At 34.7% G+C, this 16,842-nt stretch overlaps 1 protein-coding gene across 4 annotated transcripts in view; it reads right to left on the bottom strand.

The window, feature by feature from the left end:
• The window catches only part of LOC147066754 (serine/threonine-protein kinase MARK2-like), a 275,440-nt gene extending 262,304 nt beyond the window's left edge, over positions 1-13,136 (bottom strand). Inside the window, exons 1-3 of one of the 4 annotated variants that reach the window (XM_085954163.1) lie at positions 13,062-13,136; positions 12,204-12,513; positions 10,685-11,284 (exon numbers count right to left, since the gene is read on the bottom strand). In XM_085954163.1, coding sequence (XP_085810289.1) covers positions 10,685-10,903 — 219 coding nt within the window. In that variant the 5' untranslated portion in view covers positions 10,904-11,284; positions 12,204-12,513; positions 13,062-13,136. The remainder of the gene's footprint in view (positions 1-10,684; positions 11,285-12,203; positions 12,514-13,061) is intronic. The other 3 variants (XM_085954162.1, XM_085954164.1, XM_085954165.1) reach the window with 3 other exon arrangements.
• Between the last annotated feature and the right edge of the window lie 3,706 nt (positions 13,137-16,842).

Below are 16,842 nucleotides of genomic sequence, written 5' to 3'. Positions count from 1 at the left end.
CTAAAACTAATTTAAACAATACCCCTGTGTATTATCTCCGCGAACATAACCTCCATAGTTTTTGACACTTGCTCTGCCACGGACAATAACTGTACGTATATGGGCACGTCTGTTGACAGTTCGACAGATTTAAATGGGGTAGTTAAACTGATCTGTGGTGTGTCCACTAACGTACAGTTATTGAACAGTTATTGTCTGTGCCATGTTCAAACTGCTACGAGAACTGTCCGTCTATGGGGGCCTTATGTGAATAAAAGCTGCAACACTGCAACGCATACTATTTGATTTTTAAAAGACTACATAAGTACCTATAACTTTTTTAAAAAGGGAAGTTTACGACAGTTCCGAGAAGGCAGGAAAACGTCAAAATAACTTTGTCCCCTATTTCTGCTAGAAAAATACAGCCAACGTACCCACACCACGCCATAATATCCTACAGAATGATGGGAATGTAGATTTCATAATATAGAATGAAAATGTTCAATTTTAAGAATATACCAAGTGTTGCTAGATTTCAAAATCAGCCAAGTCCATAATGGATGAATAAGAGAAAAACAGCTTTTTTGTTTTCTCAAATACATAGTCACGAGGGTGAAAGTTTATATTATTTCGATAAAAGAATATTTAAAATTAATAAGTTCCACATTTCTTCTTCAGCAATTCACAAAAAAGTGAAAAATAGCTGAAGGTGGACTTGGCTGATTTTTGAAATCTAGCGACACAAATAGTCTAATGATTTTCGACCATTTACTTCAATTACATTATTAAATAGACGTTCGTACTGATACGTCATATTGGTTGAGGAGGCGGCCTTTACAGGGTAGAACTTTATGACAATGGTGAAAAATCTTGTAAGACAAAGTATGTTTAACCATAAATTGGCAAAGTGGTTTACTTCCCACCGTTACATTTCAATTATTATACGACAAAATAATATTTGTAACTTAATTTAAACATGCATAAATGAAGGACAGCGGTCGTGATTGAAGAAAAAGGATCACCCTGCACCAATGCAAATGAACACAATCCTCGCATCGTAGGATCATGTCAATTGTGTATTGTTTTTTTAATCATTTACTTCTGGCAGCCTTGGTGCGCGTCTGTGTATAATGTAAATGACAGATATTTATGTCGTACCTACAGAAAATTACGTCGAATCCTCGGACATGTAAAAAAAGCATATTCTAGCTGTGCTTCTAAATTATTATCACGATAGAAAACATCGTCAAGATTTTGACATATTATTAATAATAATGATTCACCCTACAAATAATAAGGGCGTATGATAAATTATAATAATATAAATTATTATCAAGGGTATTTTTTGCTTATATGGAATTTACGAAAGGGTTAACTGTCAAACCGAGCTGTCATACTGCCGCTCACTTGTTGTCATTTATGATCAGTATAGTCTAGGAAATCATTATGAAAAGAGTCACGCACGCTTGAATACCTTCAAATTACCCAACTTTACAAAAATCAGATGTCGATTCGCGCAACTTGTAGATGACTTTGTGATTTTTATAGCGCACATAACCGTCAATCTGAACAAGTCATCTGTCGCACTGTGGACAAATTTCGTACCACATACACTCTACTAAATGATACAATAGCAGCGACGCATCGAAGAAATGCACGTACTGAAGAGAATATCGCCGCTGTAAACGAAAGTGTGGAAGAAGATCGAAATTTGTCGATTCATCTTCTGTCCCAGCAATTGTCAACTCTGTCTCTCACCCGATTAAGATCCAGCTGGTACAGGAATTGGAGCCACGATTGGGCTCTACTAGAGCAGATGGAAACTGACCCGTTCGCAAAATTGCATTCAGCGACGACGCTCATTTTCGGCTTAATGGTTTGTTAATAAGCAAAATTTCCGCATATTGAGTGAGACCAATCTAAAAGAGGACCTACGGACTCTATTACATTCGCAGAAATGCAACGTCTGGTGGGCGTTAAAACCGCACAATTTATTAAAAAAAAGAAGGCCGGAGCTCGCATTACGGTTAATTGAGATCGTTACCGGACCATGATCAATGATTTTTTTTTAAATATAGAAGGCATGCATTGATCTGGTAGAGATGTGGTTTCATGAATGTGGCGCTAAGTGCCATACGGCGACCGCAACCATCAGATTTTGGCGATAAGTTGATTTCGAGAAATGAACCTGTCAATTGACCTCCAAGGTCGTGTGATTTGACACTCTGGATTATTTCCTATATAGATGTATTCATTTTCATTAATAATTTTTATGGTACGTCGCACAATCTTTATTAGTTGTCTTATAAATTGGTACTCAATTATTTTAGGCATTCTATGATAGGATACGTCGATAGCTGATACTAATTATTGAGGTTTAATGTGATTGAATTAATATAATAATTAATTTGAGATCATTTAGGGAATGACAAATACCAAACACAATCGCCAAACTTAAAAGATACCAGCCAAATTTAACAAAAAATGTCACAAGTCAAGAACATTCCAAGCCACCGTGAATGCAATAAGATAATATCGAGTCTAATGTACGATATCCCTCGGTGCATCACTGGCCTTGTTAGTATTAAATTTAATAGTAAAAATAATGAAGAAAACCAAGTAAATTTCGACGGTAGGGCTATTAATTGCTCATACTTCGAATACGATAATATAGTAAACTGTTTGTAGAAAATGGTGATTGCTGCATATTAAAATAAATAGTAATTAGTTAAACGAATTATACATATAATCTTCATTTATTTCGAACAGATTACCGCATTCGTAATTCAGTGCCATGGCCTGAATATAGTCGGCCTTGATGAAAACCAGAGGTATATTTTTTAAAGTTAGAGTTAACGTTAACACCGAAGACCGTTAACAAGAATTGGCTGAATTTACAAAAAAAAAAATATTTTCCATCAAACATAATACAACAATGACGGATAGCTGTTCATTACATCTAAGATACTATGAACTATGCATACATTATTTTATTTTCACAGTATGCATTGCTTTAAGAGTTCGAGGATTCTTCTACAATCTGCAAGTTCACATGTGTACATGTAATATGATGTGCTTATAACGAGGCGTGTTTGTCGTTTCTAATTAATAACGACTGTAAAAAAATATTCATTATCCGATGGGTGTATTGTGTGCTTACAGGGCTGTGAACTGGCGAATATACCGGTTGGGGTGCCTTGTCAATATAGACCAGTGATACCCAACCAGGTGAATTCACAATGCTTGCGAAATAAATGTGATTTGCCACATTTTGTTTGTTGTTGTCAAACTGTAAGTTGTTTGAACCCGTACCAGGGTGAAGGTGGCATATAAATAAAAAAGGAAAATAATTTGCCAAATTAGCTTAGTTACATAATATTTGCGTTTAGAATTAATGTTGATCAACTTTAATAAAAACACCATATCGAAACAAATTCACAACGCTTGCATGTAATGCGTAAAACCAGACGTAAATTGAAAACGTTTGTCACAATTTGTGCCCTGTTAAACTTTATGAATCAGCCACAGGGAACTCAGAAATAATGGTAACTGAAATACCTAACGGGTAAGGAGTAGCAGGTAACCGATCTCGAGTAAGGGAGTAACCGGGATAAGCCTAAACACGTTTCAAGAATACGTCATACGTCGAATACTGACAACTGCTCTCGGTTTATAATGCGTGTTTCATTTTAGCAGGACTCTCACACATTCAAAAGCCTGCATCAAAATGTAGCGTATAGAATATATCGTATCGGAATTCTAATTATTATTTGTTCTGTGATCAGCCGGTAGTGTCCAAAGAGTTTACATAATGTTTCAATACAATGGTTTCGATAATGATGAAGGATTGGAAATCACTGACTGAAAGCCGTATATAACACGCGCGACAACTCGACGCTCCGATGAAACAGAATATTATATCCACGATGATACCTCTGTACAATTCGCTACATAACCTACGAACTGTATACTATTACATGTAGTCTTTCTCTGAAAATAATCATCTGTTCTCTGCATCATCTGTTCTCTGCTTGCTCTTGACTTTCATTATAAGGCACCTTACCCTTCCACCCCTAACGACGGTTAGTTTGCTTGTTCTGTGGGAAGGTGTCGGTAGGGATTACTTGTTGAAATTTCCACCAGTCACACTTTACGATGTCGAATGAATCATGTCGTTTTCTTTAATTGGTTTTCCCAAAAACCACAAAGTGGAGGCAAGTATATTTTTTTTAATATTCAAAATGAGTGTTGAAATATCGTTCACCCCGTACGGAAACAGCATAGTACGTATATCAATGGATTAACTTAGTAATAACACAATAGCAAACAATTCTCATGTAAGTATAATATGTCAGAGATGTTTATTCTGACACAATCTGTCTGGAATAAAATGTGCAATAGGAAAGGAAGGTATCCAGTAATGATCTTCTCTAATTTCCGAGCTTTTTTGTACACACATTAATATGTAAGGAAGGGTGAATTCAAACGACACAATATAGTAATACTACTCAGATAATCAACAAATACGCAACATAGACAAAACATATGTGGGAGAATCGTATTCTTGCAAATAAATATACAAATATACAGTCCTAAGGCACGATGCGTGTTCCTAACTAGGGAAATAATTCGAAAACTCCGATAGTTTTATTTACGTATTTACTGTTTGTTATTGTTGGGCTAAACTTTGAAATATGATGAAAGATTTTACATAACTGAGATATCGATATTGATACCTCGTATCTGACATTTAATATTTTTGACAGGGGGTAGTTAAAATGTTATAAAAACTTACTTAAATGAAATTAAATAAAAGTAAAAATACGTTTAGTGCAAAAATAATTTAATTACTTACCTGATTTTTTTATAACATTTTAATTCCCCTATCGAAAATACTGAATCTCAGATACAAGACAGTGATTTTCTTCAAGTTTGTTTGTGTGGAATCATTAAAATATTTTGTAAAATCTCGGAGAACCCTATCTGAATTATACATATGGAGAAGTTAATTAAAAAATAAACATGTAAATTAGTATGTATACAGTGACACACCTAGGTAAATTGATATCCGCAAGCAGTCTCAAAATGCCGCCCCAAAATTTTCATATTGATCCATTACCATAGTTTGTATTATTATACATATATAGACTTGGTATCTTCGAAGGAAAAAAATCAGCTTTTAAAAAGATCTCTTCTCGTCAAGACGTGGGTAGAGCAGCAGAATATGAACCAGGTACACTCTATTGCACGCAGACCATGGTCTTGGAGGTTGCTCCATATGTACTTGCCATACCCAGGATTTGAACCAGGACAAAAGAGATCATAAGCCGACGCGGTACCCATTCGGCCATCGTGGCGCTAATAAGTAATCATTGACTAGTAAACTAGTTTTATCATACGGTTCGGCATTTTTCGGATATTAAACTACATTGACAATGAAAATACAATACCTAATGGTCCTAATGTATTGTGTATTGGATTGCATTCTTTCAAAGACAGTAGGTATTTAAGTAATTTATTTGAGCGTAGCATAGCAGTGTGTCGAAAAATGACGAATCGCTAAATTGGCAGAGTTTATGTGGGCGTAACCCCGCTTTGCTTCCCAGAAACAAATAAAAATAGGCAACAAGTGAGAGAATCCAAATCATTCGAATTTTTTTGCAAATATTTATTTGTGACATCGGAAATTACGAAATGCAGGAAGATAAAATTAAATGAAACTTCAGGCAAGGTTTTCAAGAAGTCATAATGAATTATATTTCGATGAAAATAGGATTTCAATATTGTGTATTTGCCAGTCGTTTCCCAATCGTTGGGGTTAGAAGGTTAACCCCCAACTCCAAACATATTATTTACATATACTATTAATATTGACAACAATAATTACTACAACGTGAAATGGCGGAAATTAGGTTTGAATAAGTAATGCAATAAAAAATATACCTTCCTTCTTTCGGCCATGTCCGATCCTAATACGATCATATGGGCCTTCGCAGAGTGGAGGTTTATCAACAGATTTTTTTTTTGCGAGAAATAGATATAGATGATAGAATAGATAGAAATAGAATGGAAAACAGTCCCGTCAGATTGAATTAATAATGTCTCAGTAACCTAATTTCTAATAGTTTTATCGATAATATTATTATTGCGCTACTAAAGTTATAAAAAAATAGCAACAAAAATTCAAAAAAAAAATGGTTAATATTCATGAAAATATATAATATGTATATCATTATTTATAATGCCACGATGTGTTTTATTCATTACGTCATGGTAACTAGACAGTGGTCTCAAAATAATGCGATTGTTTGAGGAAGCATTTTGAAAGTTTAGCTTTATTAGATAATCACGGAATAATGAAAAAAAAATTCAATGAATAATTAATTATAAAGATTGGTAAAGCACATTCGCTCGAATCCAGGGAATACGGGTTCCAGTCCCACCGGGCGTCGTATTTTTTTCAAAGACTTTATCTAGTAGGAAGGATATCTGAGGTGTTCAACACATCTTTTACTCATGTCGAATGTATGTAATATTATGTGCCAGACAGGCGGAATACAAGATATTATAAATTATTTCAAAGGTTCTCCATATTTGAAGATAATTTTTTTTTCTTGAAGTAAACAATAATTTACGAATATGTAGCATATTATTGTAGTATATTTGTAATGGTTGTACAATATTGATGACAAACGGTTGGTTCGGAGTTTCGTTAGCAAATTGAATTCTAATTAATTCATGGTATTGATTAAAAAAAAAATCATTGCAGCAAATGAGAAACCAGTTGGATAATCTGATTAAGCAAAGCTAGTAATCTCGGTATTGAGACTGTTATATGGATGCTCCTCAGCTCCACCATTAACACATCTGGGTCTGTTTTTAACTGTTCCACAAGGAATGAAATGATACTCTAAATTTAATATAGATCATAACACACTTTAGAAGTATATCGAAAGTAGGTAGTCTATTATTAGGTGTCAACTTATGTTTAAAAAAAATCATGAATGACCCCAAAAATAACCTGACTAATTGAGACATATTTTACAAACATGGACAGGTGCCAATCTTCGAATTCAGTGTTTAAATTACAGTGCAAAGGTAATTCTTATTATTCTGTGACAGAAACTATGTTATAACAAGGGTCATGTTGAGGTAGGTACTAATCTACATAAATATACACACTGCTCAGACTGCAGGTACTCCACAGTTTATTTTGTACTGTCCTACACTTACAGATACATCAACAGCATTTTTTTTCATAGCCTTCCTCTATGTCTATAGAGGGGTAGTCAACCTTTTTATACCTACCGCCCACTTTTGTATCTCTCGTTAGTAGTAAAATTTTCTAACCGCCCACCGGTTTCACAGTAAAGGTGATTTATAAAGTAGGGAAGTAACTTTACTTTATAAAATTTATAAAGCAGAGTTACAGCAAGTTAAAGCATATAATAATAATTACTTACCTAATACTTTATGTCAGACTTTCGCTAAGTTTGGCAGAATAAATCTTTATAAAACATCTTACTGTAGTTAAATCTCTTTTTATTTATAGCTTGCATACATTATACAAGCATGAAGTCTGACGAAATTACATTTAATTAATTAAATTATTAATTAATTTTATGAAAACATAATGAAAATGTTTTAAAAACCCATACCGCCCTCCATAAAAGCTGGAAAGCCCACTGGTAGGGACCAGGTTGACTACCGCTGGTCTATAGGAACAAAAATTACCAATTTATATAAAGCTCTAACTATATGATATACAGGTCATCTAAATCAGTGTGAAATATAGGAATATTGAGATTGGAGAATAATGTCATCTATCAATAATAATTTTATAGCTAATTGCTTCGATTCAATACTCCGAGGTTGTTAACTATGAATTCTTCATATAAGTAAATTGTTCAAAAGATCATTATTCAATTATGATTTGATAATTATTAATACAAAGCATTTCATTTTATGCTTACTTATTTTCCAATAAATATGCACTATAATAATGAAAATTGCCCGCAGTTGCACTCCGCTCTAGTAAATGCTTCTGAGTTCGTATCCAGGTTGGACAAAAAATCTAGGTGTTTTTTAATAAACATGGAAATATAAAAGGCAGTATGAGTAAAGGCTGTTTGTATACACTTTCGTCAGAAAATGTTGGATTATTCAAATACTTAATGGCCGGGCTATGTTAACTGTTAACGAATGTACCATGTTTTAATCGCCATCTATCGTAACGACTTGAAGAAGGAGCTTTTTCAAATAAAATTAGCTGCTCACACAATATAAAAACTAAAAATGACTCAGCCAACAATATGAATTGGGTGTTCATTTTACTATTAGACTTCTAAATATTATTTATGAATATACTTGAATATGAACCAAAGACGTTGAATGTTCTTCCAGATGCGGCCTTTTGTAATTTCCCTATAAAAATCACTGAAACAAGTTCCAGTTTTACATAAGAGCAATTATTATATGGAAGAATGAAACAACAAATGAGATAATCCTGAGAATTTGTATGAACAATTCGTACAGCGAGCAATAAAGACATCTCACAGAGAAGTTTTTATCGTTCGCTGATGACTTGGAAGTTGTCACCTTGGACGATTGTCATCAGCTCCAACTCACTATAGATAATATATTTTAGCTGATATAACAAACTGGACTTTAATATTGATAGATGTAATCTTTTGTCGTTTATTAGAGATTCAAGGTTATTGTTTTTCTAGTATTCAATGCATGGCAGAGTTCTCATGCGAATATTATCTGTAAGGAATCTCGGCATTAAATTTGACAGTAAACTGACATTTAACGGCCATACGGTTACCATTAATAAAAAGGGTTATAAATGTTAGGTTAGTCGTCTTGGATACTTTCCGGAAGCAGGCTCGAAATTGGTTCTATTGTTAGGAACCCATGTCAGTTGAAGTACCGGCTTATGGTGAAGAGCGTTCAAAACAAATTTTTGAGACTGTATGGATATTATCCATGACTTTTTATCTGACTGACTTTCTCTTATGTATACTTACATATTATTGTAGTCTAAAAGTCAGAAGACATATTTGAATATATAGTTATAATATCAATTTGGTGGACAATAACTGCATTCAACCAAATCGCTTTAGATACAATACATATTATATATTCCATGGACATTGTTTTATAAATTCTTAAAATAGGGTTTAGTCTTTTATAACATAATTCATAATATGTAATATAGTGATATTAGACATAAATAGAATGGATGACAGATGGTCATCGAAAGGTCTTAACGCCGACAGAGTCATAGGAATGACGATGCACCAGGAGACTGTGACTCCCCCAAGACTGGACAAAATGTTAAACAACATCCAGACTCTCAGTATTTTCTACTGATATTCCAGGACAGAGAAGAGATGTTGCAGAAAGTCCTACTTCAGTTTGACTATACCCAACATGAGTTGGAGAGTGATTCTTGAATTAATTTCATTAGACGCTGAGTCAATTATGCAAGATTAGTAGACAGATTCTTTACCAATAATGTATGATCCATTTTACAGAACTGAGGAAGAAAAGAACAAGCTTATAATTAATGCCAATTATTCCTTACAAGGTGTATCACATACTTGAAGGAAAACTAAGAATAGAATGATATATTTTTTTAAATTAAAATATGTACTTATTCCTTTGAAGAATGAAAAGCTAGAATTGACATGGTATCAATTATTACCTGACAACCACATACAAATTGTTGACACTCCCATCTGGAGGGTCAATGACAAGATATGCGCCGCGTCCACCACATGTATGGACAGCCACTGATGCATACATATATTCTTTTTAACACTACAACGCGCCATGAGGCCCAATGACAGTATTTTAGTGAAACAGTAGTGTAATTAGTAATAGAAGTGTAACAATTACAAACACTAAGACTGAGAAAATCACTTAAGTATATTGTGACCTCACGGGTACCTAGTTGAATCCAGAGCCCCCAGATTAAAAGGCAGCACCTTACGTACGGGACTACGAGGGCCGACTGATGATGAATATCGTGATGGTGTCAATATATGTCGTACGATAGCAGTCACAAAGATATAATAATCCATTATTAATTACTTAATCATCATAAATTTTCATGTTTGTTCCTAGGCGAAGTAAATGGCATCCAAAAGGCAGAGGAGGTTGTAATAACGGATTTTTTACGAGGAATAAGTAGTTAGCCATTTGTCCACCGGCATAAAAAGAAAAGTAGTTGAATCGAATACAAACATCCTTCATTTCCCAAGTAATTGTTTCCATAAAATAAGAATCATGAGAATCATGATCGATGAGATTTGAATTTTTTCACTGCACTCTTGAAGGCAACCTGACAGAATTAAACTGAAGCAGTGACGCTCATCATTGTTTCCCAAAAGGCAACTTATCAAGGGAGGGTATCAAAAGTGTCACTCAGGGAAAGTGTCAGCTGACGTTCATTATTACTATATCAGTCTTGCAAGGACGATCATAGTCATCATTTGCTAATGATGTGTTTGACTATTCCTTCAGGGTGATCATAATTCAAGTAACACATACTACATTTGGGCAGGATAATACTGAGGATCAGTAATAATCGTCTTGTCCTAGTGTAGTAGAGTTTCTAGCCCGGGAGAAGAGTAGCGAAGCGAGGGTCTTAGAGATGAGATGAAAAATAAAAGTTGAATAGTGAGAAGTGAGGGCTCACCTTAGAGACGGCGGGTGTCCTGGGCTTCTGCGGCGCAGCCTGCTGCTGGGAAGGCGCAAGAGTGACGGTGGCGAGGGCGCCGGCGGCAGCATTGACAGCGGCAGCAGCCGAAGGGGGCTGCTGTGGTGCGGGGGGCGCAGGCACGTCGTCACGCGTCACGTGATCGGCGGCCAGCGACTCAGGCACGGTCTGCAGCGTGGGGCGCATGGCAGCCGACATGTTCACTGCTCGCTCGCCCGTGCGCCCGCTGCGCAGCCTCTGCCTCTTCCTCTCCCTCTTCCGCTCCTATTCATGTGATCGTCTCTACTCCCGGTCTCCGTCCTTCGGCTCCACAATTTCGGTAACACTCTGCGGATTCGCAATTACTTCACAATCGACCGAGCACTGTGGAATTTTAAAATAACGTCTCGAACTGCACCGCACTTGGCCCTTGGCTTATAACGATTCTCACAATTGTTTTTCACCGGCATCTATTCCATCATATGAGTGAATGCTGTCACCGTTGATGAGACGAACACAGACAGCGAAAGGGTTTCAGAAGCCTTCATCGGACGATATCTATCGTTGTGCAAATTTTAAAAACACAGACGCACATCCAGTCTGAAATAAAAGAAAATGTATGTTTAAACTCCAAGTTATCATATTTATACAAGGACAATAAAACATTAAAACACAGACTCATTTTACTGATAGTCGCTGATAATAAATTGTGATAATCAAATTTTATATAGGTACCGATGTCAATCATCAAACCTCACCTCAGTGATATCCCAGGGTAGCGACCTACGAAGCTGAATATTGCTTCGTATGATTATGAAAATATACTTTAAAGTATCAAGTACTAAGTAGGTATCTGTTATTTATATTCATAACAATGAATCCAAATTACTTGAATGATCTTTTTTAAATCTGTGTAATAAATAATATAAAGCTTAATTAATTTATAAACTCCAGGAAATGGTAATATAAAGTTTACTGAAATATCTAAGTACAATATAACCATAACAGAAAAGAACTTGGCTTTAACATTTTATAAAAAAATATATAGGCAGGTACTTAAGTACTTATATAAATCCATACAAGGTGACTAAGATGTAGTGATACCAAAACAAAACCTTCACCAATATCAGACAGTAGTAAGTAGTTGATGGCTGTTATTACTCAGTGATTTGGAGATATCAGGCGAAATGAGATTTTTTACTTTCACTTGTTGAATACATAATGGTATTATAGAAACTATTTTTGTTATTAAATTTCGATTTTAGTGCCAGAATGATTTAGTTTGAATGGCATTTTTGATAGGTATAACCTATTCAATGATTTTAGGAAATAAGTATGTACCTATATTACAAGCACAACTACATAAATTTTATTGTGACACACAGGAGTTATATAAATGACACGCCATCTGACAGAAAGATGAAGATATGATCACAAAAATAAGCTGTCACTATATTAAAAAATATATATTATTATTATGCATATTGTAAAAGGTTAATATAAGAAGGTATTATCAGACCTGAGTATATAAATGTAATTTCCGTGATTAAGTAGACATAAAAAAACACAACACTCACAATATTCACGATGGTTTTCTTAGAAAACTGATCACTGTTCTCGTATGTTCACAACACAGTTATTAAAAAAAATAAGTACGATTTCTGAGAGCCGTCAGCCGAAGCGTTCTCCGATAGCCTCCAAACTGAACGGAGTCAAGAATTTGATAGTCGATTCTCGGATAAATCAGTTGGCGCTCGGATTAGGCTACCTCGGAGGCCTGCTGGAGGCCAGGAAGTGGGCTCTTGGAGTACTCCGTGACCGCTTCTCACCTGAAAAAGTCCAAACGAGACATGGTCAGGCCGTTTCACACCTCATTTCGCACTATCACTTGAAAAACTTTTGCTTCGGTGGTTTCGCACGGCGAGGAATGTGAACCCGGAGCAGTCGCGATCGAGCTCGAAACTCGCAACCCGATTAATAATTCATAAAAACGGAAAGCCGGACATTTCAGCGAAAGATATGTCCCGCGACAGTTTTTTCCCAGATTCACCTGTCGTGGTATTGCCAACTTGAGCTTCCAATATCAACTCCGCCCAAAAATACATTCTATTAGGATTTTTCCTGAGGTCCGAACTGGTCATCGCCGGCGAGGATTCGCAGTTAATCAATTACACCCGGACCGACTCCGCGTTCGACGTATAATTGAGAGGAAAGTCGAAACAAAATAATTAGAAAGCTCGACCGTGCACTCGACTGTCATATAAACATAGTGACGTAAAATAATGAATTTACAGCTTCCCTTAGCGAATTAAAAGCACTGATCGACGAAACTATTGACAATGATGCATTCTTCCACCGTAAATTAAAAAATACTCACCCATTTAATTGTGAAATTGTATGCACTTTTCACAAATTCCCTTGTAAACCACACACATACCTAAAATTTACTCTCAAGATGGCGGACATCACCTACCCGTAAAACAAGTACAAGGTTGCCAAACGAACGTTTGCTAGAGGAGTGCGTCCTTTTTTAGTAGTAATGGGTGAAAGAGATATAACACTTGACGTTATTCGTAGTAAAACAGTGTACGATACGTCACCGAAAACCGGAATAATTATTGCGAACGCATGCGCTATGTGCAGAACGTTATACTCGCCATACTACCTACTACTTGTAGACTCTTTTAACAATTATTTGAAATGTATTTATTTTGCCTATTGGAAAATAATTACTTCAGTACTTTACAATGTATCAAAACTATTTTTTTAATATTTTTCTCAAATTTAATTGTTACCAGCCATTTAAAACCCTCTCCAGATTATTATTTTTATTCATGTAGGTACTTAGGTATCCATCACTTAATTTATTAATGTCTAATTAAAAAAAATGAAAATTTAGTTAAGATAGACTGTAAAATTTGATGATTTTTTCCCAAGTGGTATTTTTATTCTTTAACAATCGTTTTTGTACATTATCTACAGAATCTAAGTTTTAGTTTCATTTAGTTCAATCTTAATATAATATAATATACCTAGGTAGGCGCCACAATATATTTTAATTAAAATACAATCACTGCTGAAGTTTTAATTACATTTTAATTACCTACCACATTTAAATAACACGTTATTTATATCGAATGGCCAACTGCTCCAAACCGCACCAGTTGCGGTATTAGCACTAAATGAGTTAAGGTTTGGTACCTAGTTTGGGAAAAAAACAATAAAGAGTGAGAGCGGTGCCGAACAAGATAAGGCAATATCGCAGGCATGCTGTAAACACTGACGGCGACAGCGACCATATTCAGCAGATTACCCTGCCTACTTCCTGCACACCGAAAGTTATCTGATCTGGGTACCTTAATTCTTAGGTGCTGCAATTGTATCGAAAGTCTGGATAACCTACGTTCTTCCATATTTTATACTAGTAAGAATTGAAAATACAGTAAACTCCCGATTATCCATGTGGAGATTTTCCGGTTTGCGGATTATCCGTGCATAAATTTAATTTTAATAAAATCGTTCGCTTTCATAAACATGAACCTCGCTTAGGAAAATTTGTACTTATATACTTATATTAGAAAGATTCTTGCAAACAAACCAAAATCACAGATTTTCTTAATAAATAATGAGTATTAAATAATTAAAAATAATTGTCTGCTTTAGTTAATGTATAATAATTATTATTATGTAGTATATCAAAAAGAAAAAACCATTTAACCGTGTTTTTTGTTTATCCGTGCCCCCTTTCCCCACTATTAGCCCGGATAATCGGGAGTTTATTGTATATTCAAATCCAGTTTTAAATTTTTCAATCTTACTTTACTTTCATGAGGTATGTAAGTATTATGATTGAGATGCTGAGGATTAAACGAGTAGAAGTGATGAAGTGTGTAGGAAATTAAAAAAAGAGTTTAGTTGGAGCAATTTTCAAACCGCCACATGCATATCTATACCTACATGAAACAAGATTCAAACAATATGTGACTGCTTTGTTTGAATAGATAAAAGCATTTTTTTCCCAATATGTGAGTAGGCACATGGTGTAAATAAGTAAAAAATCCAAGGTTTGTGAAGTCAGTAGGTACCTACCAGTGTTCATTACAATAAACAACTTCTTTTGTAGTTTATGAATGCCATACTTGTTTCGGTGATTTTTACGATGGTTTTCAGATTTTTTATTTTCGACTTTTTGTGTTATGTAACCGCTCATTTAAAAATACCTATTCTCTGATATAACGAGTAGCGCTTATAACGAGCAAATTCAGTCGGTTTCATCTTCCTCGTAATAACCAAGTTCGACTGTATATAAAATGATCAGGAGTGATTTTAAAATTATTATTAGTAAACAAGAAAAGGAGCCACATGTAAAAAGAGAGCCGATACATTATTTAAACACGCGTTGCTGCCATGACAGGTACGTCACTGAGAAGTCTTCCATATGCGACTACAGCGACTTCCGGTTATCAACGAGATCTTGTTGTCGGACAGTACAAGTGACTTTGCATTGCACGTTCATTTGCAGAGAATTTCACACTACTGTTATGACATTTAAAAAGACAATTCATCACGTTGAGTAGATAAGTAGACTTCTTATAACTTCACTCGAGTAAGTAATAACAATAAACATAAAAAATGGCTGCTGTATTTGGTGAATAAGAACATCGGAACAACTGAGCGATGTTCATGTAATTTTACAAACTAAACTATCCTTCACTTGCTTGCTAAATAACTCCAAATATCATAAATAACATATATATAAGGGTCCTTCTATTTATTTTATATTCTAAATTCTTTTGTAATTTTGGTATTTTTATAAATTATGACTACAATATAAATAAAAGTTTTTTTATGTAAAATTTCCACTGAATAGGCCTAATTAGAGTGAATTGGGAATGGTGAATTGTCTGTAGATGCAATTATCAGAGCAAGAGTGGTATCTCGCGAAATAAGTGAAATATTTTTTGAGTAGGTGTATACTGTATTATATATTAATTTTACTGTAACATTGCATTTGATGAATTAGTTTTACTTCTGATGACAATAATATCTTAAAAATTATACAATGACACATCACAGAAAAACAAGTAGGTAATTAAAATAAATTTATTGTGTTGATGGTCTAAAAATCACTAAATTGGATATTGATTCAAAAACTCTAGAATAGAATTTAAACCACTTCTGATTGTTGAATAATGGGTTTGATCTATATTAATATATTATTGATTTAATTGCATACCTATTTGGATCAATGTTGTAGTCTATGGCTTACACCCTATGGCTAACATGTTGTGTGTGTGTGGTTAAAGAACCAACCCTCGTAAAAAGGTCTGCTTAGATACTTACATAATATAATATATTGTATAATATTTATATTGCAGAAAAGATGGCCTGACACAGAGGTAAAGCGTCAATTACATTGAGCTTTTTTATGAGCTGATTATTGGCAAATTTAAAAGCGGGCGGTTCAGCTACTGCGATTTCATGATTACACACAAAATTTTCCATTCGCTGATAAGCCACAAGCCAGCGAGCGATTTTGACGGAACGTAGTTTGTTTTTTTGCCGGGAGGTCGCTACGCTCCATAATAATGTTTGCATTAAACGTCAAAAAGGTAAATTTCAAAATGAGTAGTTCGTTTTTCCACCACCACGCTCTACTGCGCAGACGCGATACGCCCACAAGCCGGCGTGTAGCTTATAAAGTTGAACGGCTTTCAACTTTTCTCGGTGGAGTGTTTACAACCTGCTTATTAGCTTGTTCGATGATTACACTGGGCGAATTTACAGGCAGATTATAAATTTGCCAATAATCAGCTCGTAAAAAAGCTCAATGTAATTGACGCTTAAGAGATTTTTTAATTAGTAAATGTCATTGTTTTGAAATATGAAAATTGTTTTGACATAAATATTTATAATAATTTCACAAAAATGATGACCATGGAAATGGAGAAATGTACCGCATGATAAAAGACAAATAGAGTTGGATTTGCATAGTATCATAAAGCACTAAAATCCATTCACCTACCAAAATCTACCGATCGTGCATTTTTTTCCTTCATTTGTAAGAAGTTAAATATGAACAAACTACTTATGTAGCATATCAAGTTTAACTTTATACATAAATGCACAATTGAATGCAATTATTTCAACCATTATGT

The sequence above is a fragment of the Rhyacophila brunnea genome, unplaced genomic scaffold (genome assembly GCF_057557595.1).
Source record: "Rhyacophila brunnea isolate RB1 unplaced genomic scaffold, BYU_Rbru_1.0 scaffold_4, whole genome shotgun sequence".
In the NCBI taxonomy this organism is placed as follows: Eukaryota; Metazoa; Arthropoda; class Insecta; order Trichoptera; family Rhyacophilidae; genus Rhyacophila; species Rhyacophila brunnea.
The sequence above is the reverse complement of the archived record's forward strand: the minus strand, read 5'-3'. Positions and strand labels throughout refer to the sequence as shown.